The 20,583-nt window shown below is 41.2% G+C and overlaps 1 protein-coding gene across 1 annotated transcript in view; it reads left to right on the top strand.

Moving 5' to 3' along the window:
* The window catches only part of b4galnt4b (beta-1,4-N-acetyl-galactosaminyl transferase 4b), a 278,770-nt gene that overhangs the window by 192,878 nt on the left and 65,309 nt on the right, over window positions 1–20,583 (top strand). Inside the window, exon 8 of the mRNA XM_060912043.1 lies at window positions 15,502–15,580. Within this exon, the coding sequence (XP_060768026.1) occupies window positions 15,502–15,580 (79 nt within the window). The remainder of the gene's footprint in view (window positions 1–15,501; window positions 15,581–20,583) is intronic.

Here is a 20,583-nt window from a genome sequence, read left to right as displayed (position 1 = left end):
GTTACTTTGGAACAAACAAACAGAGGCGAAAACATAACCTCCTCCAACAAAGATAGTGGAGGTAATTAGACGGCAAGGATGACAATATCTGACCTCAGGCTGCTAACTGATCACTGAGCTAATATATCTGTAAATGTAATTGATCCTTTAGGACGATGTGAAAGTAAATACTTGCATCTCCCAGGAGTTAAGATACTCTGTGCTAGCTCGAGTGATTATTAATTGAATAAGAACCAGTGGAGCAGATTAATACACTAAATCATTTATTTGTCACTGCTCCTGTAGGTGAACTCTTCTTCACTTCAGTCTGTGCAACAGGAGACAGACTGTTGAAGGCACCCATCACTGTTTTTTTTTAATTTGCATTTCAGAGATGAAGAAGACTTCACCTTAGCTCTCTCTTAATTGAAAATGTTTGATGTCTGTTTTATTTTCCCACCACTTTTTACTTCAGTGTGCCACCACGCCGTCACAGCTCACTTGCCCAGCGGAAAACATTTGTCAGCTGCACTTGTGAAAATAAGCAGCCAGGCAGTTTTCCATGAAATAAATCACAGGAGATGCATTAAAGTGCCATTCGTCAGAGCCGAGTGTCAGTCACTCATTTTAATTGCTTCTGTCGCTCTTTTTTGAGGTGACGGTGGTTGCCGTGGAAGTCATACCGTACATTGTCATGTGTAGTGCGAGCTGCTGAATTATTCATCAGTGGAGTTTGCCTTAGGATGAGTGCATGCACACGTCGGACTATCTGAGTGTCATTACATGGTATGCATTGTTACTGTCATTCTTTTGGGACTGACAGACAAAACTACAGACCAGTGTCTACTTGCTCTGCTGGGGATCTGACAGTCTCCTAGCAGTAAGATCATAAGCCTGTAAAAATGGTGGAATCAGTTGAGAAATGATTTAGAAATAGCATTTATTCCTAGTCTTTAACTTTCGCATCATAAAATACTTGGGTGAGTTATGCATACAGTGGGATATTGAATGTGTCAACGTTTTTCTCAGTAAATATATTTCTGATGGGGCTATTGACATGAAATTTTCACCAGATGTCGGTAACAACCCAAGTAATTCACACATACAGTACAAAGAAATCAAAACATACTCATATATGTCCATAAATTAAGTGTAATAAAGTGGAATGACACAGGGAATAAGTATTGAACACATGAAAAAAAGGAGGTGCAAAAAGGCGTAGAAAGCCAAGAAACCAGCGGAAATCTGTCAGTATTTAGAAAGCAATCCTGCCCCCTATCAGTGCAAATTAATATCAGCTGGTTTAGTCCTAACTGATGGCCTATAAAAAGGTTTCTCATTACCAAGGTGTCACACAAAAAGCATCTCATGATGGGTAAAAGCAAAGAGCTCTCTCAAGACCTTCGCAACCTTATTGTTGCACAACAAACTGATGGCATTGGTTACAGACGTATTTCTAAACTTCTGAATGTTCCAGTGAGCACCGTCTGGGCCATTATCTGGAAGTGGAAAGAACATCATTTCACCATAAACCGGCTATGACCAGGTGCTTGTCGCAAAATTTCTGACAGAGGAATCAAAAGAATAATCAGAAGAGTTGTCCAAGAGCCAAGGAGCACTCGCGGAGAGCTTTTACAGTTGATTCAAAGAACACAATAAGTAATGCACTCAACCGCCATGGTCTCTATGCACGTTCACCGTGCAAGACTCCATTGCCGAAGAAAAAGCATGTTGAAGCTCATTTAAAGTTTGCTGCACAACATGTGGACAAACCTATGAAATACTTGGAGAATCTACGTAGTCTGGTCAGATGAGACCAAAATTGAACTCTTTGGATGTCATAGCGGGCGGCACGGTGGTGTAGTGGTTAATACTGTCGCCTCACAGCAAGAAGGTCCTGGGTTCGAGCCCAGCGGCTGGTGAGGGCCTTTCTGTGTGGAGTTTGCATGTTCTTCCCGTGTCTGTGTGGGTTTCCTCCGGGTGCTCCGGTTTCCCCCACAGTCCAAAGACATGCAGGTTAGGTTAATTGGTGGCTCTAAATTGACCGTAGGTGTGAATGTGAGTATGAATGGTTGTTTATCTCTGTGTCAGCCCTGCGATGACCTGGCAACTTGTCCAGGGTGTACCCTGCCTTTCACCCATAGTCAGCTGGGATAGGCTCCAGCTTGCCTGCAACCCTGTAGAACAGGATAAGCAGCTGCAGATAATGGATGGATGTCCTAGCACACACCATGTTTGGAGGAGAAATGGCACTGCGCATCACCCCAAAAACACCATACGAACAGTGAAGTTTGGAGGTGGGAACATCATGGTGCAGAGCTGTTTTTCAGCATATATGGCACTGGCAGACTTCATATAATTGAAGGAAGGATGAATGGAGAAATGTACCGAGACATTCTTGATAAGAATCTGCTGCCATCTACCAGGATGCTGAAGATGAAACGAGGGTGGACATTTCAGCAAGACAATGATCCCAAACACACAGCCAAGGAAACTCTCAATTGGTTTCAGAGAAAGAAAATAAAGCTGCTAGAATGGCCCAGTCAATCACCTGACTTGAATCCAATTGAAAATCTATGGAAAGAACTGAAGATCAGAGTTCAGAGACGAGGCCCCCGGAACCTTCAAGATTTGAAGACCGTTTGTGTGGAAGAATGGGCCAAAATCATACCTGAGCAATGAATGTGACTAGTTTCTCCATACAGGAGGCATCTTGAAGCTGTCATTACCAACAAAGGCTTTTCTACTAAGTAGTAAATACATTTCAGTAAGCGTGTTCAATACTTATTCCCTGTCATTCCACTTTATGACACTTAATTTATGGACATACAGTTAGGTCCATAAATATTTGGACAGAGACAACATTTTTCTAATTTTGGTTCTGTACATTACCACAATGAATTTTGAACAAAACAATTCAGATGCAGTTGAAGTTCAGACTTTCAGCTTTAATTCAGTGGGTTGAACAAAATGATTGCATAAAAATGTGAGGAACTAAAGCATTTTTTAAACACAATCCCTTCATTTCAGGGGCTCAAAAGTAATTGGACAAATTAAATAATTGTAAATAAAATGTTCATTTCTAATACTTGGTTGAAAACCCTTTGTTGGCAATGACTGCCTGAAGTCTTGAACTTATGGACATCACCAGACGCTGTGTTTCCTCCTTTTTAATGCTCTGCCAGGCCTTTACTGCAGCGTTTTTCAGTTGCTGTCTGTTTGTGGGCCTTTCTGTCTGAAGTTTAGTCTTTAACAAGTGAAATGCATGCTCAATTGGGTTGAGATCAGGTGACTGACTTGGCCATTCAAGAATATTCCACTTCTTTGCTTTAATAAACTCCTGGGTTGCTTTGGCTTTATGTTCTGGGTCATTGTCCATCTGTATTATGAAACACCGACCAATCAGTTTGGCTGCATTTGGCTGGATTTGAGCACACAGTATGTCTCTGAATACCTCAGAATTCATCCGGCTGCTTCTGTCCTGTGTTACATCATCAATAAACACTAGTGACCCAGTGCCACTGGCAGCCATGCATGCCCAAGCCATCACACTGCCTCCGCCGTGTTTTACAGATGATGTGGTATGCTTTGGATCATGAGCTGTACCATGCCTTCGCCATACTTTTTTCTTTCCATCATTCTGGTAGAGGTTGATCTTGGTTTCATCTGTCCAAAGAATGTTCTTCCAGAACTGTGCTGGCTTTTTTAGATGTTTTTTAGCAAAGTCCAATCTAGCCTTTTTATTCTTGAGGCTTATGAGTGGCTTGCACCGTGCAGTGAACCCTCTGTATTTACTTTCATGCAGTCTTCTCTTTATGGTAGATTTGGATATTGATACGCCTACCTCCTGGAGAGTGTTGTTCACTTGGTTGGCTGTTGTGAAGGGGTTTCTCTTCACCATGGAAATTATTCTGCGATCATCCACCACTGTTGTCTTCTGTGGGCGTCCAGGTCTTTTTGCATTGATGAGTTCACCAGTGCTTTCTTTCTTTCTTTCTTTCTTTCTTTCTTTCTTTCTTTCTTTCTTTCTTTCTCAGGATGTACCAAACTGTAGATTTTGCCACTCCTAATATTGTAGCAATTTCTCGGATGTTTTTTTTTCTGTTTTCGCAGCTTAAGGATGGCTTGTTTCACCTCCATGGAGAGCTCCTTTGACCGCATGTTTTCTTCACAGCAAAATCTTCCAAATGCAAGCACCACACCTCAGATCAACTCCAGGCCTTTTATCTGCTTAATTGAGAATGACATAACGAAGGAATTGCCCACACCTGCCCATGAAATAGCCTTTGAGTCAATTGTCCAATTACTTTTGGTCCCTTTAAAAACAGGGTGGCATATGTTAAGGAGCTGAAACTTCTAAACCCTTCATCCAATTTTAATGTGGATACCCTCAAATGAAAGCTGAAAGTCTGGACTTTATGTCCATGTCCATTATATAACTATAACTTGAATGTGTTTCAGTAAACAGGTAAAAAAAAAAATTTGTGTCAGTGTCCAAATATATATGGACCTAACTGTATATGTTTTGATTTCTTTGTATGTGTGAATTACTTGGGTTGTTACCAACATCTGGTGAAAATTTCATGTCAGTAGCCCCATCAGAGATATATTTACTGAGAAAAACGTTGACGCGTTCAGTACTTATTTTCCGGCTGCATATAAGAATATTAATTTTGCTTGAGAAATAATGACAACTGGAGTAAGGAGTAAGGAGCATGTCCGTTCAGTCATTGATTCATTCATTTTGACTGTATCAACCAAACACAGTCTTTCACTAAGGCATATCTCTCTCTCTTTTATCTTTTTCTTTTGCTCACCCCCCCCCCCGAATCTCTGAATCAATGCATGAATTGTTACTCTCCTCCATCAGAGCTTGTTACAGTAGTTCAATGCCAGAAAGAAGACAGAGCCTTGTGTGTTTTATAGCCTAATAGGTCGCTTCTTGCAGAAAAAGACAGCCCATATGACAGGCAGAATTCTCTCGTCTGAAATTTTCCCTGTTGCTGGGCAAAGATGTGCTAATGAAGCTGAACAGAAAGTTTCTAGAAAGACTTGCATGCAGAAAAGGAACACATCTATCCAAGGCTGAGAATGCAGACACTAGGAAGATCTTTGTAATGAGAGAAAGGTTATATGGAACAGAAATATCCTAGCTGAGAGGTGAACCTGTTTGAGAAATGTAGAAATGTCAGATGTGCCAGAGAAAAAATGTCACCCTCTGCCTCATAAAGTTTAATAGTATGATCATCAGGGTGGAATAAATAGAATAGTTCAGTTTAGTGTTTTCCTTAAACCAGGCTTGCTTTACAGAAATCGAGTAATGGCTAATCTCAGACAAAACGATATTAAGAAAGACGATTCTCTTATGTATATTTAATGGTCATTCCACTCAATCTCGTCGTACATGAGCTGATAAGCCATGTACGACGAGATTGAGTGGAATAACTGTTTTATTCTATCCACATTCACTGGATTTTGAGAAACAGAGTATTTTTATTTTTATTTTTTTGCAAATTCGATAAATAAAAACTTTATACAAAACATCCGACAAAATCATTTGCGCTTAGAATGTAAACGAACTGGCGAAATGACCGTAGCAATTTGTGAAAAATGCTATAAAAATATTTCTTGAAAAAAAGTACGTTCTTACCATCAAATACTTTTATTCCATGCCTTGTTGCTTTTTTGTATTTTTTGGGGTTTTGTTTTCGAGTAGATTTATTTTGTCCTCAGATGGTTCAGCAACACGCTCCACCATTTTGTTTTTCTCCACGAGCTGATAGTCTAATAGTAGAGTAGCCAATCAGAGCATGTGGTTGCTCATATCCAGTGAATGTGGATAGAATAATTAAATAATATTGGCTGGCTTTAAGTGGTATATCAGATATATTCCATTCAGCCAGCATGATATTGAACGAGTCGAAGATGAGTAGCTGAATGGAATATATCCGATATACCACTAAAAAAGCCAGCTATTATTATTATTATTATTATTATTATTATTATTATTATTATTATTATTATACATACACATTCGATGTAACAATTATAGATTTTACAAAAAGTTAAGGCGGTAACAGGGCGGTAACTTACCAATATTAATGCTGATTCTGATCGAATGTAATTCAATGTTCTGTCAATCCAATGTACTGTACAAAGTCAAAGTTCTAACAATAAAAATGTTACAAGTCCAAAAAGCCTGAACAACAACCCAACTTATATCCAAGCTATATACAGGTAGACAGTTCAAGTTCAGTTACTTTTGGTCGTAGTTAATTGTTCCATTGCAGTTGTTCAAAACAAAAGGGCTTTGCTGAGTGAAGTCCTCTTGTAAAAGTCTCCGTCACTTTTCCTCACCTCCAACTAGAACTTTGACAGTATTTCTGCTATTGCTCTCTTTTCCAGTTTTTCGATGTCCGTTGGTGTGTTTTTCTCTTGTAAATATGCATGAAGAATATCCAGTGAAGTTTTGGTAGCCTTTCGGGTGTTCAGCACATCTGTCTCTTTAAATCTTCCACTTTTAATGAAGCAAACCTTGCCGCCATGTTTGTGTACAAACTGTCCGAGTCATTCGCTATCGCGGAAGTTTTACATTTCCGACGTGTCTCTTTTCCAGTTTTTTGATGTCCGTTGGTATGTTTTTCTCTTGTAAATATGTGTGAAGAATATATAATGAAGTTCTGGTAGCCTTTCGGGTGTTCAGCGTGTGTTTAGTTTCAGTTTTCAGTTTATTTATTTAGTACTTAAACTGAACACTAGAGTAGCCTCATTTTCTCTCTTTCCTGGCCGACAAAGAAATGACTGTGCGCATGCGCAGAAGAAAAGTTGTCATTGGATCTTCGCATGAGCTCTGATGTGTGATGTCATGTTGTCTTGACAACGTGCAATATTATAACAATATTCTACGCTCATTATCCATTGCAGAGAGTGGCGTAATACATGGAGGATAAGCGATATGATAACAATATTGCATGCCATTAATAAACTCACTAGAAGGGAATAGAATACATTTACCAGCTGGGAGGTCCATATCGTGAAATACCGTGACCAAGGTCTTGAAAGTACTGAGCGAGGCCCTCTGGGCCGAAGTCAGTATTTAAGGCTGAGGTCACGGTATTTCACCATACGGACCGACCTTAAGCTGGTAAATAATATATTTATTTTTTCTTTACCAAATTCTAACAGAAAACGAGAGCGCCCGAAAGGGAAAACCGAGCCGAGCCACCATTTTGAATCCTCATTCACTGCTGTAATGCAAATAGCTTCCTCCTCGGTATACAAGTGCACTTCCATGGCAGGAAAAAAACTACATTTTGCCACCTATGTAGTCCCCTATTTATACAAATAGGAGTCATTCAGGATTCAGCCATGTTTTTGCTCGGCGTTAGCAACAGTTACAGGTTTTTAGCTTTCTCCTGAAATCCCATCTCATTCTCATTAGCCGCTTTATCCTGTTCTACAGGGTCGCAGGCAAGCTGGAGCCTATCCCAGCTGACTATGGGCGAAAGGCGGGGTACACCCTGGACAAGTCGCCAGGTCATCACAGGGCTGACACACAGACAACCATTCACACCTACGGTCAATTTAGAGTCACCAGTTAACCTAACCTGCATGTCTTTGGACTGTGGGGGAAACCGGAGCACCCGGAGGAAACCCACGCGGACACGGGGAGAACATGCAAACTCCACACAGAAAGGCCCTTGCCGGCCACGGGGCTCGAACCCGAACCTTCTTGCAGTGAGGTGACAGCGCTAACCACTACACCACCGTGCCGCCTTCTCCTGAAATGTTTTCTTTTATTTCTTCTTCCTCAGGATAGTAAAACTCGCTTTCGCTATGAACACTGTCGTTATCGCTATCCATGCTGTAAAATTAATGCTATTCTCCTGAGAAATGCTGGCAAAAATGTATAAGATTTTTGATAATCTTATCAATAAATCTTATAAAAAAAGATAAATGTTGACAAAAAATGCTACTATGTTTGTTGTTGTGAACGAGCGAGTCACCAGAGGTCCGTAACCGGGGTCCGTATCATAGGATACAGACCCGCTCACCAGCCAATCAGAGCGTAGGATTTGATGGAAACCAGACCGCGAAAAAAATAAATGTTTTTATTCCATGGAAAAAGTGGCCCGTATGTTTTATAATATTATATAGAGCTTATCTAGTCTAAAACTAGGACATCAAGAGCTTTTATAGAGCTCATATTAATAAATATATTATTATAATGTTTTGTAGAAAGTAAATGTTTGCATCTGTAAAACAGTATCTTAATTGGCTACCTTATTATATCTGCTTGCTTCCATCGTTTATATCCTCTTGTATTTAATTTGCTTCAGTCAGTAATTTATTTTGTGCTTGACTCCAGTGTGTAGAAGATCTGAAGTCCTAAATAATTAACACACTGCAACCTGCAAAGTATAAACCCACAGAAACAAATCAGATGGAGTGCTGCTGCTGAAGATCGATGGATTCCTTCCTGCACTCTTAGCTTCAGAGGAGTGAGAAAAATCTCTCCTACTCTTCAATGTGGCACCTGGCATTTATGGGATTATGGCAGGTCTCCAGGGTCAGACTTTATCAACCCTTCCCTGACATTTCTCAAAATGTCTGCAGAGTGTGTGTTGGGTTCGGCGGGGATTAGTAATCAACAATACCGGTATTATGTTGTGATTTGCTTCTAATTAAACCAGGACAGTGATTTTAGATCACAATTTAGGCAGTGATACACTTCCTGGCCACTTTATTAGGAACACCTGTACATTCTGTCTACCGCCGTCTATCTTGTAGTGTCCTGATTAGATTAGATTAGATTAGATTAGATTAGATTAGATTAGATTAGATTAGATTAGATTAGATTAGATTAGATTAGATTCACTTTATTCATCCCACATCGGGGAAATTCACGTGTTACAGTAGCAAGAAAATGTCAAACAGATAACAAATAAAACTGAAATAAAAATTAACCAAACGAAGGATTAAATACAAAGGGCTATTTGCATTATCTACCGTGAAAAAGTATAGAAAAATTGCCTTATTGAGAGGCTCGGAAAAACTGCACATTACAGGTACAATTACACATTAAAGATCCCCAGATCTTTAACCCTGCCACATATAAAAAGTTGTACTCCTCCATGCTCTTCCAGGTTTTCATCTGTTTGCCCGAGTAGAACAAGGTCTGCAGCACCAGGTAGTTTGAGATGTCGGGGAACTCAACGGATGGATAATTTTCCAACTCATAGGAAAAATCCTTCTTCGTTAGTGTGCAAGGATCTAATCCCATTGAGTGGTTTCTATATCCACTTCTTTTGAGTGTGCGTCTTGGTTTTAATAACTTGCTTGTTTGCTGAACACAAACATGGCAATAAGTTCTTGTGTTAATGGACCAGACTCCACTTTTGGATCATTAATCCCTTTTGACTGAGAATGCCCTGCATGCATGGTTTTATGTTGGCTCTGGCACATCTGTACAGTTTTAAATACAATACCTACAATTAAAAACAGTTTGTTTTTATTGCATTTATTTAATTCCTGGGCTCCCATCTGTAACAGGGAATGATGTTGCATCCCATTAATACACTATGCAATAGATTATTAGATTCTAATAGAATAGATGAGCCAAAATAATTGGGGATCTTTTTTAATAGGCCCCGACTCGTTACAAGTATGAATAGGTGAGCCTCAAAGCAGAAAAGGTTGAGAACCCCTGGTCTAAGGTACTTATTTGTACATTTTGTATACCGCGTAAGGACATAAATGTACCGTTTTGACTGTAAAAAGGTACACATATGCTGCTTTTCCACTACCAACGCGGCTGAGTTGGGCTGAGCCGTGCCGTGCTGAGTTGGGCTGAGTCGAGCTGAGTGGGGCTGTTGGAGTTGCATTTCGACTACAACCGCGCTGAACTGTGCTGGCTGGAAGTGGGTGGACACATTGGGTGGAGTTAGCGAAAGTGGGTGGACGTCACGTGATGTCGTTAGGCAGCGCAAACAGTGACATCAGTGACCTTTTAAGGAGTAGTCTCACGACCCGGATAGTAAACAATAAACATGGAGGACATGGAGTCGTTAGTGTTGCTGGTCTTGGTGCTGTGGCTTGTTGTCACCGACAACGCCAACAGATACTGGCAAGAGCGTATAGATGAGGCGAGGCGCATAAGGCTTCAGAAATTCTCGTAATTCGTAATTCTTCTTCTTCCGGGTTTATGGTGTTTACAGATCCCAGCGTGCTCGCGGGGCGTGTGAGGACACTCCTCCTCACTAATCAGTGCACAGGGGAGTGTCTCCTCACGCCCCTAGCCCCACTCAGCTCGGTTTGGCTCGCTTCAGCCCTACTCCAAAACCGTGCGAGTTTTGGGTGCTAAGCAGGGCTGAAGCGAGCTGAGTCGTGCTGTTCTGAGGTAGTCGAAACGCGAGCCGTGTCGGGCTGAAGTGAGCTGAAAAAGGGTAGTGGAAAAGGGCCAATAGCTACCTTGAGGTTCAATAATGAGTCCTGGGGGTACATTAGTGTCGACTGTACCCTGGGAAACAGAAATGGACTCCTGCTGTACCCCTATTTCTCACAGTGAATGGGGTAACTAACAGTGTAACTCTTTTTCTTTCCCTTTTTTTTATAATGGTTTTAGAAATAGTCCTGGGCAGTCACTTTATCTGCAGATTCCCAGACAAAAGTTTTCAAATGAGCGGCATGAAGAAACTTTACAAAAGAGTCAAAAGATGGATGAACGAGCAGGGTTTAAGCTTGGATTTTACCAGACCATTCTTATCATTCCTGTTCACAACAAGGGTAAATTTGAGGTTGGTAATTAGCCCTTGACTGCAGCATCAGATTTTATTGAGTGTGTAGGTTTAATTACTATGATTCAGCTAAGAAGGCTGAAATACCTTTCTGAAGACTGTCTCATTAAAGAGCCATGTGCAGCAAGTTCAAGGGTTTCAGCTTTGCTCCCATTTTGTCAGAAGGGCACTCAAGTATGACTGAATTTACTCAAGACGATACAACCTACTCAAAGTTTCCTCCTGCTTTATCTTTCGGCTTTCATCACACAGTCCGCCTCGGTTATTGAGAAGAATGCTTGCCAGGCAATTAGTCAACCAATTAAAAGCCCATTGTCTCCCCTGTTCCCTTCATTCTTTCTATCTCCACTTATGTTTGGACATTCTGCTATCATCTCCCTGTCTGTCTGTCCCTTGCTCAATTTGTATAATCTGAGCCTGATCAGCCATGCATTTTTTTTTTCTGTTCACATAATTTCTTTTGGTTACTCTTTTGTACTCGTTTTGCTCTCCAACAGCATCCAGACAGAAGAGAGACATGTAGCACAGCATGCACCATCACAAAGAACATTTATCAGATGGAAAACACACATGATGTCCCCAGGTGTTAATAACAAAGTGTAAACAAGAAATTTTTTTTTCTTGTCCCCAAGTGTCTGTCTGTCTGTCTGTCTGTCTGCCTGTCTGTCTTTCTAAAGCATGCCCTGTCTTTTCCTTATCTTCTTTCATGCTTCTCAGAGTAGTCTTTTCACACAACTTTCTTTCTGAATCCATTCCTCATTTTCTCATTATAGCCTTCATTGTAATGTAACTGCGCTCCCAAAAGATCTGCATTAGTGAATGTCAAACTCGATTTAAAAGCAGAGGAGGAGAGGCATTTGGGGCTTACCCAAGCCCAGTAAATGATTATTTCCCAATTACAGTATAATTCAATACAGTAATGCAAATAAAATACATTTAGTAAAGAAAGATGAATGTAAACAGTCACTTTCTTAATCCTGCAATCAATCCCACATCATTAGAACGCAGTAAATCACAGGTTTTTGTAATAACTCTTATAATACAGGGTGTTTCAAAAACATTGATATCATTTCACAATCTAATAACTTTGCCCATTCTTGTTCAATCGACCTCAAACTTTAACAGCATGTGTGGAAACAGGTCAAAATTTTATGTTTAAAGGAGAACTGAAGGCAATTTTTTTTATTATCAAAATTCTATTTCTCATTTTATTAAATATAGGAATGCATTTTTGAGAGCTATTTTGTCACTGCTAGAGCAAGTTATGAGTGTTTGAAATACGCTATGTAATATATCAGTCCATATGTCAAAGCAATGGCCGTAAATGAGATTCGTTGAGACCTGTGCGAGACTTCGTTGGACGGAAGTAAAACGTACAGTGGAAATCAAAGCGACCAACATCTGCCAACATTGTAAAAAGACGCGCGCGCCCTCTTTCAAATGCTGATGTAATCAAGCCGGAAGTTTTCTTTGTTTTGATAGCAATCAGGAAAGTTTGAAAAAAGTAGGCAGTAATCGTGATTTAAACTCGTTTTTGTGCAATATTTCATTTGGAAAACAGTTTTCAAAATGGCAGCTGACACTTTACGTTTCGAGGTCATGCACAAGTCTCGTGAAGATCGCGCGGATAAGTGACGCCTGCTGTGGACCAAACGAACTAAATTCAACATGGCTAAAAACCGAATAGGCCGATAAGTATAATATTTAACTGCAATCAGTTGCCAATACGAGTCACGATATAAGGTTACTAAAACCGAAAACGTAATTGAATAACACGTTAATTAAGAAATAAAGCAAGTTTAAAAATGACTTCAGTTCTCCTTTAATGTTTTTTGTTTTTATCTTTTTACGTATACACTGTAAAACATTTCAGCCTTGTTTAGGTATGTCCACTTACTTTTTCTCTTTAACTCAATAAGCTCTGAAAAGTCTCATCTCATCTCATTATCTCTAGCCGCTTTATCCTGTTCTACAGGGTCGCAGGCAAGCTGGAGCCTATCCCAGCTGACTACGGGCGAAAGGCGGGGTACACCCTGGACAAGTCGCCAGATCATCACAGGGCTGACACATAGACAACCATTCACACTCACATTCACACCTACGGTCAAGTTAGAGTCACCAGTTAACCTAACCTGCATGTCTTTGGACTGTGGGGGAAACCGGAGCACCCGGAGGAAACCCACGCGGACACGGGGAGAACATGCAAACTCCACACAGAAAGGCCCTTGCCGGCCACGGGGCTCGAACCCGGACCTTCTTGCTGTGAGGCGACAGCGCTAACCACTACACCACCGTGCCGCCGTTCTGAAAAGTGTTTTAATTTAAACTAATCTGTGCAAGTTTTCAAAGGTTAGACTTGAATTACTTAGTTGTCTTGACTAATTGAGACTTTTTCTGAGTTGAAACAAAGATAATCATCAAACTGAGTTAACTTGCATTTTCAAGGCAGCAGGTGAACTTGCATTTCCAAGTTAAACCAATTTGAAATGTTTTACAGTGTCGAAATGCCATTCGCTGGAAAAGAAAAGCCGTTTTGTGTGTTAGAGTACGCTCGAACACAGTCGAACAAGACTGTACAGCGTGCGTTTACTGTATGAGAGAATTCTCTAAAAATGCACTGACTGCAATGCAGATTTGGACACGACACAAAAAGTTCAAAGAGGAAGGCTGTCTGTGTCTCTGTGTCTCAGGTGGCACGAATATTGGAAATTTGTGAAATCGTTCATGGAATCCACATATATTTGAATTTCTCATTCAAATTTTGAGGAATCAATCTTATATTGCTCAACATTAAACCTGTTCTGTTTCATTTGCCTACACTATGTAGTTTCTGTGATATTTGCATCTCAAATAATATAACATTTTTTGAAACACCCTGTATATGGGTCTCATGAAGAATATTGTCTGTCAGAGTTAAAGTGCTGCTCACACCAACATCAATCCCAGCCATCTGTCATCCAAAACTCTCTCTTCCTGTCTCTTGATTCCACCTTCTCTCGTTTTGCTCTTGCTTCCTCCTGTTTCCATTTTCTTTCATCCTTTCTCTGGAGCTTCTATCCCAGTTTCTTCCACATATAGATTCAAGCTTGCTGGAAAAACAGGCACAGGAAGGGAATAAGGGAAAAAGCTATTGCAAAAAGATCTCCTTCGTCTTGCATTTACCATTCAGATAATACACAGTACAACTGGAAAGCCAAGTATGCACTCGTGAGCTGAATAGAATGGGGACAATTAGTTTATGTGAATTATGAATCCCTTTTGTTGGGTAGGTTCATCATTGTTTGTTTCACTAACACCACCTGGTGGCATGGTAGCCAAGCAGTACCAAGTATTTCCTTGGCTTGTCCCAAAAGAACTGGGGTTGGGAATGGGAGTGAAGTTTTAAAGGTTTTTATATAACCCTACAACAGAAGGCTTCTATTTTCAGACAAGAGTTCAAGTAGAATGTCTTTAGAAAGCTAGGAGCCATTAGAGTGCTAAGAACTATTACAAAAATACCACTGAGAAACCAAAAAGTATATTCCTGAGAACTGTATTTAGGCACATGGGAATGGGTTTAGGATGCTGTTGGGGTATACGGGGGTAGTGTTGTAGTATAGATGTGAGAAAGACAATGTTGGAGCCTGTGGGAATTTGGTGGGAGAAAATGCAGAAGGGATGAAGATGGAGTTGGAGCCTTTTGGAATGGGTACAGATCACAGTGATGAGGGGAACTGTGAAGGAGGATGCTGTGAAGACAATGTTGAAGGCACATGGGGATGAGGTTGAGACCAAAATGGGCCTACAAGCATGGGCAGGGATTCAGATAGTGCAAGGATGAAGGTTAGAAATGGTGCCGGTGGATGGGGAGAGGGATTGATAAGGTAATGCAGGTTGGGTTGGGAATGGTCTTAATCCTGTGCAGGTGAGAGTCGTTTATGGCGCGCGCGAGAGTCCGCTTGGCAAGCGCGCTGTCCAGAGCGCGCCTGAGAGTCTATCTGATGCACGCGCCAAGTTGCGCAGGTGTGACACTCTTGCACGAAATTAGTACAAAAGTAATGTAGATAGACATATACCAAATTATTATGCCATGTTACAAAAAATAAAGAAAAAATCTGAGTCCTCGTCTCTAATTTACAAGTCTGAATGCAGGTAATGCACGAGTCCGAGTCCAAGTCCGAGTCATCAGTGCTCAAGTCCAAGTCAAGTCACGAGTCCTTAAAATTAGGGCACGAGTCGGACTCGAGTACTATGAGCCTGTTCAGAAATATATTGTTTTGGGGTACATGAAGTAGTAGGGATGGAAGGAGTTGGAATCTGAGCTGGATTGGAACACAGTTGTGAATGGGGATGGAATTTTATTCTGGTGCAGCTTTCTAGTTGAACTAGTCTTTCACATCAGTTCATTGCTATTCTGTTGCATTTTGTTCAATTAGTCACTGTGCGACAAAAGGAAAAAAAAAGCTGTGAAAAAGGAAATTAAAAAAGATGGATTTCTAGCCCAATCCCAGATCTCTGGCCCAGTGAGGAAACGGGGCAGTAAGCAGATGGTTGTGCCACTGTATTTTATGTCATGGCTCCCTGGAGGCACTGTATCGGACAGAGTATTTAACCCAGCATGTGTTCTCATACGGAGCTACAGCCGCACTGTCCTCTTTCTCCTTACCTATCTGATTCCCCCCCCCCCTTCTCTTCTGGACTGATGGTGTGTTTTCTGTGTCCTTTCTTTCTGTTCTTCCTTTCACAGCTTGATGGCCTCTAGGCGGTACTACTTTGAGATTTTACACAAGCAGGATGACAAGGGCTCAGACCATGTGGAGGTCGGGGTAAGTTTAGAAGTGCAAGACTGACACTAGTCTGGTTTGGAGCTAAAAATGGCTAACCCAGGCTTAGATTAATAATGCCTTTGGGGCTAATCCAGATGTAGGCACAGGGGTTGATAAATCACTAGCCTGGGCTCTAGGGACAAGTAGATTTCATGTCCAGGGTATCAGATTTTAATTTGTAAGTTGAGAATCCAGAAAAAAAGCCCTGCTCCTTTATCGACTTTCATTTAGTATACAGGGTGTGTTCGAATGTAACATTCTTCATGGTGGTGTGAGTCACTTTGATGCTGAATCTTTAGCACAAGGTCCTTGTTCATGAATTCCACCTCCTGCTGCACAACACACATCAGCCAAAATGCTGTTTGCTGTTGTAGAAGTGTCATCTCATCTCATTATCTCTAGCCGCTTTATCCTGTTCTACAGGGTCACAGGCAAGCTGGAGCCTATCCCAGCTGACTACGGGCGAAAGGCGGGGTACACCCTGGACAAGTCGCCAGGTCATCACAGGGCTGACACATAGACACAGACAACCATTCACACTCACACCTACGTTCAATTTAGAGTCACCAGTTAACCTAACCTGCATGTCTTTGGACTGTGGGGGAAACCGGATCACCCGGAGGAAACCCACGCGGACACGGGGAGAACATGCAAACTCCGCACAGAAAGGCCCTCGCCGGCCACGGGGCTCGAACCCGGACCTTCTTGCTGTGAGGCGACAGCGCTAACCACTACACCACCGTGCCGCCCCTGTTGTAGAAGTATTATTACATATTAAGTTTTAGGCATATTACATTTGATTAGAGGGGACAATAGGATACGTTCCTGTTTGTTTGTTTGTTTGTTTGCTTGTTTTAACTAATACAGTTTTAGTCTTACTGTCCCAAAATTTAAGCACTGCACACTAGTGACTACTCTTTTAAGTGAAAAGATAGACATGTACTGTACCAAAATAAATAATGGATTAAAAATATTACTAAATTACTCAATAAACTCTGATAATTCCACTCATTCTATCTGTCTAAGTTCTATTTGATTTTTGCCTTTTGCCAAATCCTGAGGAGTCACATTTGTTCAGTTATTGAGTGCGACAAAAAAAAAAAAGAGCCAGTGTTTCAAGATCAAATTTCATCTGCAGAAAGACAACGTATTACTTTGAACGAAGACGTGCAGCTTTTGTTGATATTGTCACTATTTTCTACACAGAAACACTGACAAAACCAAGTAAATCTGTCATATACAGTCACTCTGCTTTTAGCACAACATGGAGTAAACATCATGATTCAACATATGAAGAGAAAATAATGACGCTAGCCTGCTAGTACAATGCAAGGACAGAACACACTTCACCATAGCGTTTTCACAATTCACGGTCATGAATTTTTGTTTGCTTGTTTCCCTTTGTATTGATGCACTTAACTAGCTAGCTAGCTCCCCGTGTGTTATGATATTAACTATAACCGTTTAACCTAGTTAGGTTTACAGGTAACCAAAGCATGGCAGTGAGAAGCACAGTTGAGTGTTTACTTGCATAGTGGATTAGCTAATGAATTTATGATTTGTCCCCCAAAACACTATGCTACATCACAAAAGTACTCTTGTGAGATTTAGGCTAAGTTCACATGACCAGGCTGAAGGAACTAAAATCTGTTGGGGTTTTTTTCCTTTTTTTTTTTTTTATTTTTGCTTTAATGTGAAACAGATCTGGGCGGCACGGTGGTGTAGTGGTTAGCACTGTCGCCTCACGGCAAGAAGGTCCTGGGTTCGAGCCCAGCGGCCGGCGAGGGCCTTTCTCTGTGGAGTTTGCATGTTCTCCCCGTGTCCGCGTGGGTTTCTTCCGGGTGCTCCAGTTTCCCCCAAAGACATGCAGGTTAGGCTAATTGGTGGCTCTAAATTGACCGTGAATGGTTGTCTGTGTTAGCCCTGCGATGATCTGGTGACTTGTCCAGGGTGTACCCCACCTTTTGCCCGTAGTCAGCTGGGATAGGCTCCAGCTTGCCTGTGACCCTGTAGAACAGGATAAGCAGCTACAGATAATGGGTGGATGAAACAAATCTGAAGTTTTCAGAGCACAGAAATACGATTTTTTCAAATCAGATTTGAGTCACTTTCATACAGTGGTGCTTGAAAGTTTGTGAACCCTTTAGAATTTTCTATATTTCTGCATAAATATGACCTAAAACATCATCAGATTTTCACACAAGTCCTAAAAGTAGATAAAGAGAACCCAGTTAAACAAATGAGACAAAAATATTATACTGGGTCATTTATTTATTGAGGAAAATGATCCAATATTATATATCTGTGAATGGCAAAAGTATGTGAACCTTTGCTTTCAGTACCTGGTGTGACCCCCTTGTGCAGCAATAACTGCAACTAAACATTTCCGGTAACTGTTGATCAGTCCTGCACACCGGCTTGGAGGAATTTTAGCCCATTCCTCCGTACAGAACAGCTTCAACTCTGGGATGTTGGTGGGTTTCCTCACATGAACTGCTCGCTTCAGGTCCTTCCACAACATTTCGATTGGATTAAGGTCAGGACTTTGACTTGGCCATTCCAAAACATTCACTTTATTCTTCTTTAACCATTTTTTGGTAAAACGACTTGTGTGCGTAGGGTCGTTGTCTTGCTGCATGACCCACCTTCTCTTGAGATTCAGTTCATGAACAGATGTCCTGACATTTTCCTTTAGAATTTGCTGGTATATTTCAGAATTCATTGTTCCATCAATGATGGCAAGCCGTCCTGGCCCAGATGCAGCAAAACAGGCCCAAACCATGATACTACCACCACCATGTTTCACAGATGGGATAAGGTTCTTATGCTGGAATGCAGTGTTTTCCTTTCTCCAAACATAACGCTTCTCATTTAAACCAAAAAATTCTATTTTGGTCTCATCCATGCACAAAACATTTTTCCAATAGCCTTCTGGCTTGTCCACATGATCTTTAGCATACTGCAGACGAGCAGCAATGTTCTTTTTGGAGAGCAGTGGCTTTCTCCTTGCAATCCTGCCATGCACACCATTGTTGTTCAGTGTCCTCCTGATAGTGGACTCATGAATATTAACATTAGCCAATGTGAGAGAGGCCTTCAGTTGCTTAGAAGTTACCCTGGGGTCCTTTGTGACCTCACTGACTATTACATGCCTTGCTCTTGGAGTGATCTTTGTTGGTCGACCACTCCTGGGGAGGGTAACAATGGTCTTGAATTTCTTCCTTTTGTACACAATCTGTCTGACTGTGGATTGGTGGAGTCCAAACTCTTTTGAGATGGTTTTGTAACCTTTTCCAGCCTGATGAGCATCAACAACGCTGTTTCTGAGGTCCTCAGAAATCTCCTTTGTTCGTGCCATGATACACTTCCACAAATGTGTGTTGTGAAGATCAGACTTTGATAGATCCCTGTTCTTTAAATAAAACTGGGTGCCCACTCACACCTGATTGTCATCCCATTGATTGAAAACACCTGACTCTAATTTCACCTTCAAATTAACTGCTGATCCTAGAGGTTCACATACTTTTGCTACTCACAGATATGTAATATTGTGCCATTTTCCTCAATAAATAAATGACCAAGTATAATATTTTTGTCTCATTTGTTTAACTGGGTTCTCTTTATCTACTTTTAGGACTTGTGTGAAAATCTGATGATGTTTTAGATCATATTTATATAGAAACATAGAAAATTCTAAAGGGTTCACAAACTTTCAAGCACCACTGTATGTGGTCCTAAATCAGATACATATCCACTTCGTGGCAATGCGATATACGGTAAATGAGAATGGTTAGATAGGAATTCATGCTAATTTTTGTCTATATGCATGTGCTGAGCACTGTCTTCATCAGCCAGCACCAGTAGCATGGCAAAACAGCAACATAGCATAGCTACAATAGCTGCAAAAACAGCAAAAGCTAGTCGTATGACTTTTTTTTTCTTTTTGCCTTCCCAACCTGATCATGTACAGCTGATGAACTGTTTGCCATCCTCGAGAGCAACATGCAATTCATCCATCCATTATCTGTAGCCGCTTATCCTGTGCAGGGTCGCGGGCAAGCTGGAGCCTATCCCAGCTGACTATGGGCGAGAGGCGGGGTACACCCTGGACAAGTCGCCAGATCATTGCAGGGCTGACGCATAGAGACAAACAACCATTCACATTCACACCTATGGTCAATTTAGAGCCACCAATTAACCTAACCTGCATGTCTTTGGACTGTAGGGGAAACCGGAGCAGCTGGAGGAAACCCATGCACACACGGGGAGAACATGCACATTCCACATAGAAAGATCCTCATCGGCCACTGGGCTCGAACCCAGAACCTGCTTGCTGTGAGGTGACAGTGCTAACCACTACACCACCGTGCCGCCACATGCGATTTATGCACTAGCTAATGGTGCGTATGTTTAGTCGGCTGTAATACCATGTGTTGTCTCACAAATATTATGTTGCAGATGACTCATGCAAAAACCTAGCAGTGTGGACATACAAGCCGTTTCCTAAGACAGATGCCTTCTCATTCCGGATAGATCCAGATCACTTTTAATTATGAATGTGAACCGTCAAGATAGGCGAATCCACTCTGAGCTAAAAATAGGAATTGAACAATGAGGCTTGTAATGTGAACATAGCCAAAGTGACTTCTGAGTCTTTATTTATATATTATTTTTAATCATAAGCAGTGAAATAATCAGGCTGAATGGTTTACGAACTGCTCAGCTTCTTCTGTCTTTATCCTATAATAGCATCATTTTGTTGTCTCCTTCTCCCTCCTTTTCTCTCTGGAGATCCTTCTTTGTCGACCTCTGTCCCTGTTTTTCTGTTACTTTGGAACTGCATTACGTAAAGCAGAGCCTAAATCAGTGGCAAGTTGCAGAATGGAAGATTCTGGGGGGGTAATCTCAAATTCACCAGCACGATTTTGATTTAGATTTAGATTTTGATCTACAAAATGCTAAACTAATGACCTGAGCTGAGTTGCTGCTCCTTGACAGTACCG

The sequence above is a fragment of the Neoarius graeffei genome, chromosome 27, assembly GCF_027579695.1.
Source record: "Neoarius graeffei isolate fNeoGra1 chromosome 27, fNeoGra1.pri, whole genome shotgun sequence".
Classification (NCBI taxonomy): Eukaryota; Metazoa; Chordata; class Actinopteri; order Siluriformes; family Ariidae; genus Neoarius; species Neoarius graeffei.
The sequence above is the reverse complement of the archived record's forward strand: the minus strand, read 5'-3'. Positions and strand labels throughout refer to the sequence as shown.